Source organism: Ranitomeya imitator, chromosome 5, assembly GCF_032444005.1.
Source record: "Ranitomeya imitator isolate aRanImi1 chromosome 5, aRanImi1.pri, whole genome shotgun sequence".
Classification (NCBI taxonomy): Eukaryota; Metazoa; Chordata; class Amphibia; order Anura; family Dendrobatidae; genus Ranitomeya; species Ranitomeya imitator.
In genome coordinates this window covers 434,893,522-434,908,967 of record NC_091286.1, presented here as the reverse complement: position 1 = coordinate 434,908,967, position 15,446 = coordinate 434,893,522, and the positions used below count along the sequence as shown (strand labels likewise).

Here is a 15,446-nt window from a genome sequence, read left to right as displayed (position 1 = left end):
GTGCCCCATATGATGCTGCATAAAGGTTGATTATGGCCCCATAAGATGCTCCATAGACATATTTGCCCAATATGATGCTGCTGCGTTTAAAAAAAATGACATATTCACCCCTTGTCCTGAGCAGACAGGGACACCGGCACTTGCGATATTCACCTATCCCCGTTCCACCACTGCGCGCCGGGTCCTCTGGCAGTGACTGTTCAGGCAGAGGGAAGTGCACACACTAACCACATCATTATGCCCTCTGACCTGAATGTTACAGGAGGACTAAAAAATGGGCTGAAAATCTTGGCTTATACTCGAGTATATATGGTATTTAGATATTTATATTACCCTAATCGATGTGCTATTTCTTTGAGAACAAGTAGGGAAATAGAAACTTTTACTTCAGTGCATCTTTGAAAATTTGTCTAAGATTATACTACCTATTGGTTCAGTTTGCATAATTTTTTGCACATAATTTTGGCACAATTTGGCATATGTGCAATCATAAATATTCACTTCTAATACAAAGTAATGTATAAAGTCTGTCTGTCCATGATTTCCAGAAATATAATATATGTATATGCCTACCTAAATTCATGGAACTGTAATCAACACATGGAGTATTTTGCTACAGTCTATATGGCTATAGATAATTTTGATTTTGAGTAATTTTTGTTATTTCTTAATAGTTCCAGACAATGTCTCTAAGAAACTTGATGATTGCACAGTACAAGGCTTCCGAGTAATTGGGCTAGCTTGTCGATCACTGCAAAAAGAAGATCTGCCAAAGTCTTTTGACACAGACAGGTAAGAGCAACTTTTACAAATACTTCAGTATTAAAGAAACAATTTACTAAGACTAGAGTTTTGTATATCAGTTTTAATAAGGGATAAGCAGGAATAAGACATACTGAATAAATTAAGTGTTTTGGCATATCTTATCAGTGGCATACGCTTCCATAGACCTCACCAGAAACGTTTTTCAAGTCAGAAACTGAAGAAATATTCCTGCCGTAATGTATGCTACCATTTTTCATGAATTTGTCAGGTGAGCACAGCCTTATCCTGTCCCTCCCTGGCTACTCTCCATCTTGGCCCACTTTAAAAAAAAAACAAGAAAAATCGTAATATTTAATGCAACTTCGCATATCACTTTGAGTTGAGGCGATAGGCACTTATTTAGAGTGGCCTATCGCCTCACCCCACATGTAACTATTCCATTTTTGCCCTTCCAAAATTATCTTCCAAAAACCCTTGTGTATGAGCGTATACAAATTTTTACTGGTGACCGGTTCATTCAGCGTTATTTGAGAACCACATTTATTATGTTGATGGCCAGACTATACAATACAGCACTTTAATTTTTACCTTTTGTGTCTCACCTGTTTCCTTATACATTGTAAGTTTGTGAGCAAGACCCTCACTCCTCTTAGTATCTGTTGAATTATGTGTTCGCTCTGAAATGTCTTTATTGTCTGTACAAGTTCCCTGTGATATATAAAGGTAAACATTTTGAAAGGCTGTGTATGTGTAAAGACAAGAGATATGAGACTTTCCAAAATATCACTAAACAGTGAAACTAAACTGGAAACACTGATTAATAAATCTGCCTCTTGTACAGAAGTAGTGTTTTAGGCTATGTGCACACGTAGCGGAATCATGTGCGGATTTTTCCGCACCATTTTTGATAAATCCGCAGGTAAAACGCACTGCGGATTTCAAGCGTTTTTTTTTGCGGATTTCACCTGCGTTTTACCACCTGCGGATTCCTATTGAGGAACAGGTGTAAACGCTGTGGAATCCGCACAAAGAATTGACATGCTGCGGAAAATACAACTGTGAATCTGCAGCGGCCAATCCGTTGTGGATCCGCAACCAAATCCGCAACGTGTTCACATACCCTAAAGGGAACTTGACAGCTAATACATGCTGCCAGATCCATGAGCAGCATGTATCAGACACTGGCTGTATGATTTCAACCAGGTAGGTCTGGCTCTCAAAAACACTTCAAAAGCCACCAGGGAGACTAGCTGGGCAGAAAGGTTCCTGGTGGCTTTTCCCTGCAAATTCCCCTTGAGTTACAGATCTCTCTTTGCCTGCATGTATAGAGAAATACCTGTTTCTCCAGGATAGTCGGTGGGAGAAGCTGCCAAGGGTCCACCTATAACTGACTAGTTTCCTGTGCAGTTTTGTCCCCAGCAAAAGTTAAAGTATGTTTTTCTCTGAAATGTTTGCAGAGTCAAACATACCTGACAGAAATCATACAGCCAGTTTCTAATTAATGCTCCCCACGGATCGGCAGCATGTATGTTAGGACTGGCGGAACGCACCAAGAGAGATGATATAGATGCGTTCGCAGTCCGGGGTCCACCGTGCAGGTGAAACCTGCTGCTAGGAAATGACAGACTATATGGCGGTATCCAAAAGTATACACGCGTGGGTTAAACCTCACCCAGCGTGAAGAAAGCGATCCTGTTGCGTCACAGGACCGCGGTACCGCACATAGAGCGCGAGCAAGTGGTCAGCAAACTTAACCCCAACAGGGATTGTAGTCCGATTAGACCCTTGCTGGCACTACACCGCTACTGGGTGTGTAAGGAAATATATAATTATAGCACCGAAGTGCGAACTGTGCCGTGCTGGCAGGTACCACTAAGGACCCAGACGTGGGTCAGGAAGCGCACACTGGCGCGTGGCACCGTACTGGCGGTCACAGCAATAGACGCTGATACGTGTGTGACACGTTGAGTGATTAGTCGGGCGCTAGATAGCAGCCATACACCATACACGAACAGTCATACAATAGGGTAGGGGTATTTAATGAACGACTTGCACTCACAACAAACACACGTATTCAATTGTACACTAGCGCATGGCCGTGCGGTCATGCGCAGTTTATATAGTTGCAGGACAGGAAGTGGCCACAGAAACTTTGCCCTTGCAAGACCTGCCAAGAGGACCAATAGAATGCGCTGCAGAGTCTGAGCACATGACCCTCGATCTCCAACGGGAGATCTTGCCCTGGGCATGCTCAGTGTGCGCAGACAAGGACTTAGTCCCAGAGAAGTCCACTCGCTGCTGACCAGCACTGACTTTAATGGCAGGAGCTGAAGAAGCAGCAGTAACTCTCTGAACAGAGTGAGACCGAGCAAGACGCTGGGACCGACGTCCCTGCTGAGCAGGCTCCACTGCGGCTGGATAGGAATGGGGGACCGCAGCGGAGACGGCTCGAGATTCCCCCTGTGCAGAAGCGGGAACTCGAGACCTAACATTACCCCCCTCCTAGGGCCCCCCCTCCTTGGGCCTCGCTACGCTCGAAGGCAGCAATGAGCTGTGGGGCCCCAATGTTTTCAGCAGGCTCCCATGACCTGTTCTCTGGACCATAACCCTTCCAATCCACCAGATAGAACTTTTTGCCGCGTACCACCTTACACCCCAAAATAGCGTTCACCTCGTAATCGTCCGTAGACGAACCCGATGTCCCGGCAGATGAATCGGAAAACCGGGACATGTATACGGGTTTCAAGAGGGACACATGAAAGGTGTCGGTGATACCCAAGCGTGGAGGAAGAGCCAGGCGGTAGACCACAGGATTAACCTGTCTGAGAACCTTGAAGGGACCCAAGTAGCGAGGAGCAAACTTAGTGGACTCAACTCGCAGCCTGATGTTACGGGTGGAGAGCCACACCAAGTCGCCAGGAGCAAAGGTCGGAGCGGGGCGCCGATGAACATCGGCGGAGGACCTCATTCTCTCCTTGGAAGCCCGAATGGCATCCTGAGTGCGATCCCAAATGTCCCGTGCCTCCACAGCCCAGTCTGCCACCCTGGAATCGGCGGAAGACACGGGCATGGGCACAGGTACCCGCGGATGCTGACCATAGTTAAGGAGGAAAGGAGTCTGTCCAGTGGAGTCAGCTACAGCATTGTTAAGAGCAAACTCCGCCCACGGTAGCAAAGATGCCCAGTCATCTTGCTTAGCAGAGACAAAATGTCGCAGATATGTGACCAAGGTCTGGTTGGCTCTCTCCACCAACCCATTCGTCTCGGGATGATATGCCGAAGAGAGATTCAACTCGATACTGAGAAGGCGACAAAGCTCTCTCCAGAACCGAGACGCAAACTGGGGACCCCGGTCACTGACAATTTTGTCTGGCAAACCGTGAAGACGGAAGATGTGTTTAACAAACAATGCTGCCAAGGCCCGTGCAGAAGGTAGCCGAGGAAGCGGCACCAAATGCACCATTTTAGAAAAATGGTCGGTGATAACCCAAATGACAGTACAGCCACGTGACTTGGCCAAAATCCACCACAAAGTCCATCCCGACCATCTCCCAGGGCCTGTCTGCCACAGGCAGAGGGTATAACGACCCAGCTGGCCGTTGACGGAGAGACTTATTTTTGGCACCAGAGACACATGCCCGAACGTAGTCTCCTACGTCACGAACCATATGTGGCCACCAATACATTCTCGCCAACAACTCAGATGTCCTCTTTGCCCCAAAGTGTCCACCCACTCTGGACGAATGAGCCCACGAGAGAACCTCCGGACGCGAAATTGATGGGAACAAAAGTCTTGCCCGGAGGCACAGACTCAAGCGAAACCGGAGCTACGGTTCTCAGACTCTCTGAAGGGACAATGAGCCGAGGCTCGTCCTCCTCCTCCACAGTTGACACCAGGGAGCGAGAGAGAGCGTCAGCATGAATGTTCTTCTCCCCGGCGAGATAAAGTAGAGTGAAGTGGAACCGGGAGAAAAACAAGGACCATCTGGCCTGATGAGAATTCAGCCGCTGGGCTGTCTGTAAATAGACCAAATTCTTGTGGTCCGTGAAGACTTGGAATGGGAACTGAGCACCCTCCAAGAGATGTCTCCATTCCGAAAAGGCCAACTTCATTGCCAGCAGCTCCCTATCCCCGATGGAGTAATTTCTCTCCGCTGGTGAGAAGGTCTTTGAGAAGAAGAAGCATGGGTGCTTCCGACCTTGAGCATCCTTTTGATAGAGGACTGCTCCTGCACCAACGGATGAGGCATCCACCTCCATTAGGAATGGCTTATCCACATCGGGACGATGTAAGATGGGAGCGCTAGCAAAGTGGGACTTAATAGAAGTGAAGGCCTTGGAGACCTCTTCGGACCACAATTTAGGATTCGCTCCCTTCTTGGTGAGGGATACCAAGGGAGCTACCAGGGTTGAGAAGTGGGGGATGAACTGACGATAGTAATTTATGAACCCCATAAAGCGCTGCACCGCTTTCAGAGAATGGGGTTCCTGCCAGTCCATCACTGCCTGTAGTTTGGCAGGATCCATAGCCAATCCCTGGGCCGAGATGATGTAGCCCAGGAAAGGTAAAGACTCCTGCTCAAACATACACTTCTCCAACTTGGCATAGAGGGAGTTTGCCCGTAGGAGGTCGAAGACTTTGCAAACATCTCTCCGGTGGGAGTCAATATCTGGAGAGTAGATGAGAATATCATCCAGATAGACTACGACCGAGGTGGAAAGCATATCCCGGAAGATATCATTCACAAAGTCTTGGAAAACGGCTGGGGCATTACAGAGCCCGAAGGGCATCACCAGATATTCATAGTGCCCATCCCTGGTGTTAAAGGCCGTCTTCCATTCGTCCCCCTCACGGATGCGAATCAGGTTGTAAACACCCCGCAGATCTAATTTAGTAAATACCCTTGCTCCCCAAAGTCTATCGAATAACTCAGATATCAAGGGCAAAGGATACTTATTCTTAACGGTGATGGCGTTAAGACCCCTGTAGTCTATGCATGGGCGCAATTCCCCATTCTTCTTCTGCACGAAGAAGAACCCTGCCCCAGCAGGTGACACTGACTTCCTAATGAATCCTCTTGCCAGATTTTCCTGGATGTACTGTAACATTGCCTCCATCTCCGGGAGAGATAGCGGATAAACTCGACCCCGGGGAGGCTCAGCACCAGGCAAGAGATCAATAGGACAGTCATAGGGGCGATGAGGCGGAAGGACCTCCGCCGCCTTTTTGGAGAACACGTCTGCATAAGACCAATACTGCTTGGGGAGAGAGGATAGATCTGCGGGTACCTCAGTAGTAGCAACCTGAACGCACTCCCTCTGACACCTACCCCTACAAGATTCACCCCAACCCAGAATTCTGCCTGAGGACCACTCGATATGAGGAGAGTGGTACCGTAGCCAAGGTATTCCCAACAGGACCTCATCAATTCCTTCCGGAATGACGAGCAGAGAAATTATCTCCTGATGAGATGGCGACATGGACAGAGTAAAAGGGATGGTCTGGTGTGTTATCTGTGAGGGCAATGTCGACCCATTCACCACTCGCACCGTTACTGGTTGAGCAAGCATTACCAGGGGTATTGCGTGACGTTGGGCGAAGGCAGAAGACATAAAATTGCCCTCCGCCCCAGAATCCACGCAGAGCTCTACCGAGTGGGAGAATGAGCCAATAGTAATTGTCCCCTTAAAGGACAACTTAGAGGCAAACGTCGCCGTGTCTAGTGTACCTCCACCTACTACCACTAGACGCTGACGTTTCCTCGACCGCTGAGGACATCTGGTGGCTAGATGTCCTGACTGCTGGCAAACATGACAGAACCTGAGTGCACAAGCGGTCCGGGACTTAGATCCTGCTTGTGACACTTCCCTGGCCTCATGTGGCTCAGGAACCAGGACCGGAGATTCCAGAGGTTTGGCGAAAGTAGGAGCCAGCCGAAACCTCTGCCTACACTGGGCTCGCTCTAACCTCCGCTCGTTAAAACGGAGGTCAATTCGAGTGGAGACAGTTATTAACTCCTCCAGTGTGGCAGGAATCACCCTAGTGGCCAGAGCGTCCTTTACGTGGTCAGCCAAGCCCCTCCAAAATATGGGGATAAGAGCTTTATCCGACCAATCCAGCTCAGATGCTAAGGTGCGGAATTGGACGGCAAAATGACTGACCAAGGACTCACCCTGAGTTAATGCCAGCAATTGGAGCGCAGTATCATGGGTGACTTGAGGTCCTAAAAAGACCTGTTTCAGAGCGCTCAGAAACAGCGGAGCACTCTGCACCACATGATCGCCACGCTCCCACAGCGGCGTAGCCCATTCCAATGCCCTGTCCGACAATAGAGACAGAATAAATCCCACCTTAGCCCGCTCTGTGGGAAAACGTGCAGCCAGGAGCTCGAGGTGAATAGAGCACTGACTCACAAATCCCATACAAAACTTGCTATCACCAGAAAATTTTTCTGGCAGCGGGAGGCGAGATAATGTCGGAACAGGGGTGGCAATGGACATAGTAGCTGCAGCCACGCTGGCAGCCTGTACAGCTACTGCAGTAACATCCACAGCTGAAGTCGTGCTCTCGAGAGCCGCCAACCTACCCTCCAGCTGCTGGATATACCGCAGAGATTGCTGTTTGTCTGTCATCACTAGCCAGACCCTGGCGCTAGTGTAATGTTAGGACTGGCGGAACGCACCAAGAGAGATGATATAGATGCGTTCGCAGTCCGGGGTCCACCGTGCAGGTGAAACCTGCTGCTAGGAAATGACAGACTATATGGCGGTATCCAAAAGTATACACGCGTGGGTTAAACCTCACCCAGCGTGAAGAAAGCGATCCTGTTGCGTCACAGGACCGCGGTACCGCACATAGAGCGCGAGCAAGTGGTCAGCGAACTTAACCCCAACAGGGATTGTAGTCTGATTAGACCCTTGCTGGCACTACACCGCTACTGGGTGTGTAAGGAAATATATAATTATAGCACCGAAGTGCGAACTGTGCCGTGCTGGCAGGTACCACTAAGGACCCAGACGTGGGTCAGGAAGCGCACACTGGCGCGTGGCACCGCACTGGCAGTCGCAGCAATAGACGCTGATACGTGTGTGACACGTTGAGTGATTAGTCGGGCGCTAGATAGCAGCCATACACCATACGCGAACAGTCATACAATAGGGTAGGGGTATTTAATGAACGACTTGCACTCACAACAAACACACGTATTCAATTGTACACTAGCGCATGGCCGTGCGGTCATGCGCAGTTTATATAGTTGCAGGACAGGAAGTGGCCACAGAAACTTTGCCCTTGCAAGACCTGCCAAGAGGACCAATAGAATGCGCTGCAGAGTCTGAGCACATGACCCTCGATCTCCAACGGGAGATCTTGCCCTGGGCATGCTCAGTGTGCGCAGACAAGGACTTAGTCCCAGAGAAGTCCACTCGCTGCTGACCAGCACTGACTTTAATGGCAGGAGCTGAAGAAGCAGCAGTAACTCTCTGAACAGAGTGAGACCGAGGAAGACGCTGGGACCGACGTCCCTGCTGAGCAGGCTCCACTGCGGCTGGATAGGAATGGGGGACCGCAGCGGAGACGGCTCGAGATTCCCCCTGTGCAGAAGCGGGAACTCGAGACCTAACAATGTATCAGCTGTCAGATTTCTTTCAGTTACAAAAAAGTAATTGCCAGTCAAGTACTACCCAAGAAGGGAAGAGGAAATGACAGAGGAAGCCAAATGCTGGACCAGTAAGAATTAAAGATAATGACTTCTAGATGAAAGACACAACTTTACTGCTGCTTTAATGAAAATATTTTATCTTAAAAGGGAAATAGTGGAGCGTGACCTTACATTTCTTGGCCTACTGATCCTTGAAAATCGACTTAAAACAGAAACCAGTTCAGTACTACAGGAACTAAGTGAAGCCAATATTAGGACTGTCATGGTCACAGGTATCTTTTTTTTTTTTCATTTAAATATTATTACACTCAGGAAGCAGCTCTTGGGTCATTCCACAGTTACGGGTGTTCCATTCACACAGATTAAAATTTATAAATGAGGAAATATGCAAAATTTGTTTTCATAGTAGAAACAGATATGTCTTAATTAGAGATTGGAGACACCTGGATGTTCGGGTCCGTCATGTTCAGGCGAACAGTGACAAAAAGTTTGGGGTTTGGGAACCAGAACAGTACCCAGACCCGAACCTGGACAAGTGAATGGGGGGCCTGAACATCCAGTGTTTGCCATGCTGTCATGTGCATGACAATGTGGCAAACACCACTTCTGATCGGTGGTGTAATCATTACTGACGGTCAGACAGATGTGGTTCCCATGCTGTCAAAAGATAGCATGAGCACACAGCTGTGATTGGAGATATTAAGTTTACCTCTAGGCACTGTTGTCAGCTGATGGGACTATTGCTCCCATCAGGCCAATGCCTGCTGCCACTAATAATAGTATAGAAGGAGCTGGTGATGGGAGTACTCATCTGCCAGCGCCTGCGCTGCAAATAAATAATTTAAAAATAATCATCATGTGTTTCCCTGTATTTTTGATAAACAGCCAGGCAAAACTCACAGAAGGAGACTGCAATTGTCAGTTGTCAGCTTTAGCAAGACTGGATATCAAGAATAGAGGGGTCACCATGCTGTTTTTTTAATTATTTAAATAAATCATTTAAATATTCTGCATGGAGTCCCCCCATTTTCAACAACCAGCCTTGCTAAAGGAGACAGGTGGGGATATTGCCCCCCAATCTAAAAATAGCAGCCCACAGCTGTCCAAAAAAGGCGCATCTACTAGATGCGCCAATTCTGGCGCTTTGCCCGACTCTTCCCACTTGCCCTCTAGCGGTGACAAGTGGAGTTCATATTTGTGGGGTTAATGTCACCTTTGTATTGTCAGGTGACATCAAGGCCACGGATTACTAATGGAGAAGCATCTATAAGACACCTATCTGTTACTAATCCTAAAGTTTTATGGTAAATCAAGGCACAGCAAGAGGAAGTTCTTTTATGTGAATAAAACATAACACTTTTACCTTTTTATTAAAAAATAACAAACACAATTATACTCACCTAATTCCTAATTCCACGGAATCTCTTGTCTTCTGTATTAAAACAAAAATTAAAACAAACAATATCCCTCACCTGTCTGACGTTCTGTCCCATGCTATAATTCATGTAGTGGGATATGCAGTTTTCATCCTGGATGGTACAAAGATGCGACCATTCAGGCTGAGAACCACTGGTGAATGAGCTGCTTCAAGCGCAGCATCAGTGACCAGCGGTGATGTCATTGAGGTTACTGCCGGTCACTGAGACTGTGTTCCCAGGGTCCAGTTCCAATTTTTGTTTTGCCCATTCTGCAAATTCTGCGTGCCAATCTGGCATTAGTCGAACATCCCTTTGGCGGATATTAGCTACTTACAAAGTACAGCTGCTGCAGCATCTCAATGAGGATGACCAAGATCAGCCCGCTTAATTTGCAGAATGGGCAAAACAAAAATTGGAACAGGACCCTCAGTTTACACAGAACATTATGTTCAGTGATGAGGCAAACTTTTTTGGGTGAGCCATTTATATGGATACACCTAAATCAAATGGGAATGGTGAACGTTTTCTTGCTTAGGGTGTCTTGCAATGAAATCTGCTGGAGTGACCCGGGTACTGCGTTTACCAGACATCAACACAATTTCTATCCGCTCCTCACATGTTAAAGAGAACCTGTCACCCCGAAAATCGCGGGTGAGGTAAGCCCACCGGCATCAGGGGCTTTTCTGCAGCATTCTGTAATGCTGTAGATAAGCCCCCGATGTTATCTGAAAAAGGAGAAAAAGACGTTATATTATACTCACCCAGGGGCGGTCCCGCTGCTGGTCAGGTCAGATGGGCGTCTCTGGTCCGCTGCGGCGCCTCCCATCTTCATTACAAGACGTCCTCTTCTGATCTTCAGCTACGGCTCCGGCGCAGGCGTACTTTGCTCTGCCCTGTTGAGGGCAGACAAAGTACTGCAGTGCGCAGGCGCCGGGCCTCTGACCTTTCCGGCGCCTGCGCACTTCAGTACTATCCTCTGCCCTCAAGAGGGCAGAGCAAAGTACGCCTGCGCCGGAGTCGTGGCTGGAGATCAGAAGAGGACGTCTTATAATGAAGATGGGAGGCGCCGCAGCGGACCAGAGATGCCCATCCGACCTGACCAGCAGCGGGACCGCCCCTGGGCGAGTATAATATAACATCTTTTTCTCCTTTTTCAGGTAACATCGGGGGCTTATCTACAGCATTACAGAATGCTGCAGATAAGCCCCTGATGCCGGTGGGCTTACCTCACCCGCGATTTTCGGGGTGACAGGTTCCCTTTAACCTCTGCGACATGTCAATGGCTTAAAACAAAGAGAAACTTGTAAATAACTCATGATAGAATAAAGTTACATTAAAATCAAGCACACCGTTGTTTTTCTTGTGAAATTCTCAAGAAGTTTGATGTTTCACATGACCCTCTTCCCATTGGAAAAAAAAAGTTGCATCCAAAATGGCCGACTTCTAAATGATTGCCATGGTCACCACCCATCTTGAAAAGTTTTCTCCCTCCCATATACTAATGTGCCACAAACAGGAAGTTCATATCACCAACCATTCCCATTTGATTTAGGTGTATCCATATACATGGCCCACCCTGTACATTTGTAATAACAAGAACAGTCAGCTGGAAACAACAAAATAAAGATATGATCCATTACCACTGGAGTAATGCTCTACAGACACACCAAAAACACATAAAAACATTATTTACAGATATATTTCATAACCTATGAAAAATATGTACATTTAACTTTTTATCAATGAAGTCAAAGTTATGAAATGAATAATTTAAAACATTTGTTCTGTTAATTTTGAATGGAATGTCCCTTTAAACCCATCATGACAATTTACATACCTATATGTCACATTCATTTAAGGGTTCCTGACCAATGACGTAAATGGTACATTATGGTGATCGTGCATAGCACAGGAGTTGTGCACGCTACTGGGAGCTCAGCTTCAGTGACAGCTGACCGGCTGTTACAGCTGGAAGCTGGGCCCCAGGCTGTATATACAGTATATATGTAACATCAATTGCAACATTTAGGAGGCTGGCAGAGGAAGGATTGATCGACATCTCAGTGACATCATCACAAGGGCCAAATGGTCATCATGAAACCCAAGGGTGCCATGGTGAACTTTAGGTCCGCCACCTATGGTGGCTTGGTTAGACCAGGCCCAGAGAATGGTCTAATAGGCTTCCTTCAGTGTGCAGTGGGGAAAAAAAGTATTTAGTCAGCCACCAATTGTGCAAGTTCTCCCACTTAAATACATGAGAGAGGCATGTAATTGACATCATAGGTAAACCACAACTATGAGAGTCAAAATGAGAAAACAAATCCTGAAAATCACCTTGTCTGATTTGGCAAGATTTATTTAGCAAATTATGATGGAAAATAAGTGGTAATTAGCAAAAGTTCATCTCAATATTTTCTTATATATCCTTTGCTGCCAATGACAGAGGTCAAAGGTTTTCTGTAAGTCTTCACAAGGTTGGCACACACTGTTTGTGATATGTTGGTTCATTCCTCCATGCAGATCTCCTCTAGAGCAGTGATGTTTTGGGCAACACGGTCTTTCAAATCCCTCCAAAGGTTGAGATCTAGGCCACTCCAGGACCTTCATATGCTTCTTATGAAGCAACTCCTTCGTTGCCCTGGCAGTGTGCTTGGGATCATTATTATGCTGAAACACCCATCCACATTTCATCTCCAATGCCCTTGCTGATAGAAGGAGGTTTGCACTCAAAATGTCATGAAACATGGCTCCATTCATTCTTTGATGTACTCGGATCAGTCGTCCTGGTCGCTTTGCAGAGAAACTTGAGGGGGAATGCTCCTCTTCTAGAACTTAAAAGCTCTGTATATGGAGTCCATAAACAATTATACAATAATTTGTTCTCCAAGAGACATATAGCACTCCTTCCCTCTTGAGTCTTACATTGTAGCTAAGCAGTACTGTACAGATTCATATGGGGTATTACCATTTTTTATCCAATTTCACATGTGAACATTTTTGTGTCAAAATGTAGCTATTTTTTCTTCTATGCACAATGGTATAAAATTCTGTGACACACTCATGGTGTCAATATGATCACTGCACCCTTAGGTCAATTTAGTTTGTAAAAAAAAGCTCTTCCAGTGAGTCATGGTGAGCAAAAACTATAACATCAAAACCTTTACTAAAATATGGCACTCCTTCCCTTCTGAGCTGTCCACTGTGCCTGAAAAATATACTGCTCAAAAAAAATAAAGGGAACATTTAAACAACAGGATATAACTCCAAGTTAATCAAACTTCTATGAAATCAAACCGTCCACTTAGGAAGCAACACTGATTGACAATTAATTTCACATGATGTTGTGCAAATGGAATAGACAACAGATGGAAATTATTGGCAATTATCAAGACCTCCTCAATAACGGAGTGGTTCTGCAGGTGGGGACCACAGACCACATCTCAGTACCAATGCTTTCTGGCTGATGTTTTGGTCACTTTTGAATGTTGGTTGTGCATTCACACTCATGGTAGCATGAGACCGACTCTACAACCCACACAAGTGGCTCAGGTAGTGCAGCTGATCCAGGATGGCACATCAATGCGAGCTGTGGCGAGAAGGTTTGCTGTGTCTATCAGCGTAGTGTCAAGAAGCTTGAGGCACTACCAGGAGACAGGCCAGTACACCAGGAGGCATGGAGGGGGACATAGGAAGGAACCAACCCAGCAACAGGACCACTCCCTCAGCCTTTGTGCAAGGAGGAACAGGAGGAGCACTGCCAGAGCCCAGCAAAATGACCTCCAGCAGGCCACAAATGTGCATGTGCCTGATGTCCACAGATGGGGGTTGGGCTCACAAAACCAACACCGTCTAGCTCGCTTGGCATTTGCCACAGAACACCAGGATTGGCAAATTCACCACTGGTGCCCTGTGCGCTTCACAGATGAAAGCAGGTACATACTGATCACATGTGACAGACGTGACAGAGTCTGGTGATGCTGTGGAGAGCAATCTGCTGCCTGCAACATCCTTCAGCATGCCTGCTTTGGCAGTGGGTCAGTAATGGTGCGGGGTGGCATTTCTTTGGAGGGCCGTACAGCCCTCCATGTGCTCGCCTGACTGCCATTAGGTACCGAGATGAGATCCTCAGACCCCTTGTGAGACCATATGCTGGTGCTGTTGGCCCTGGGTTTCTCCTAATGCAGGACAATGCCAGACCTCATGTGGCTGGAGTGTGTCAGCTGTTCCTGCAAGATGAAGGCATTGAAGCTATGGACTGGCCCGCCCATTCCACTGATCTGAATCCGATTGAACACACATCTGGGACATCATGTCTCGCACCATCCACCAACGTCACATTGCACCACAGACTGTCCAGGAGTTGGCGGATGCTTTAGTCCAGGTCTGGGAGGAGATCCCTCAGAAGACGTATGGAGATCTTACAGGCACATTGAGGCCACACACACTGCTGAGCATCATTTCCTTGTCTTGAGGCATTTCCACTGAAGTTGGATTAGCTTGTAATTTGACTATCGTTCCAAGTCAAGGCCTCCATGAGATATTAATTTTGATTTACCTTGATAATTTTTATGTTTTATTGTTCTCAACACTTTCCACTATGTAGTGAATTAAGATTTACAACTGAAATATTTTATTCAGTGATATCTAGGATGTGGGATTTTAGCGTTCCCTTTATTTTTTTTGAGCAGTGTATTTCCCGATTACATGTATGTGTTGTCACACTGAGGAAAAGTTGCTCATCAAACTGTATGCCTCATTTCTTTCTATTAGCTTTTGTAAGAATTAAAAACTTTGGGCTAAAACAACTTTTTAGTGGTAAAAATGTAATGCTCTTTTTTTCACAGCCCTATGGTATCTACTTCTGTGAGGTACATGTAGTGTCAACATGCTCACTGCACCAATAGATAAATTTTTTGAGGGGTGTAGTTTATAAAATGGGATCACTAACTAGTGTTTCTATTCCTGTGAAGCACCTGAAAGGTTAATCAACTTATGAAAGATGGTTTTGAGAACTTTTAGGTGTTCAGTTTTTAAAATGGTACTGCCTTTTGGTATTTTCTGTCATATAGGCCCCTCAAAGTCACTTCAAATGTGATGTGAGCTTTACAAAAATTGATTTTGGTGGAAAAATGAAAAAAATATTTTTGAAAAGTGATGATTTAACGTATACTTAGTTAAACAATAATTCACTTCTTGCTGTGCTTTTAGAATTTTAAGAACCAGTAGTAAATCTTTTCCATTTTAAGCTCAGCTATTTGTGCTTCAGACTTCTTCTAATGCTTAACCCACACCAGTGTATACATCAGACGTGTGCTATTCAAATTTCTATCAGATAATACTTAGATCAATGCTATTTAATGGAGCAATGCTGATGCACTGACAGAATCTGTCAGTGAAAAAATGCATGGCATGTTGCAACTAACCCATTTGAGTGTATGGATGTGTGGAAAACATCGTACTGCACTTGGATGAGTGCAGTCTGATTTCAAGAGAATCACAGAATGGAAAAGACAGAGACATTTTTCTCTCTAATCCTAGAAAATTAGATCACATTATGCTGACACTCATATCAAAATATGATCAGAGTTTGATCAGAGTGTCA

At 46.2% G+C, this 15,446-nt stretch overlaps 1 protein-coding gene across 1 annotated transcript in view; it reads left to right on the top strand.

Moving 5' to 3' along the window:
* The window catches only part of LOC138638114 (probable cation-transporting ATPase 13A4), a 385,556-nt gene that overhangs the window by 230,638 nt on the left and 139,472 nt on the right, over positions 1–15,446 (top strand). The window contains exons 17-18 of the mRNA XM_069727134.1: positions 675–792; positions 8,574–8,698. Coding sequence (XP_069583235.1) covers positions 675–792; positions 8,574–8,698 — 243 coding nt within the window. The remainder of the gene's footprint in view (positions 1–674; positions 793–8,573; positions 8,699–15,446) is intronic.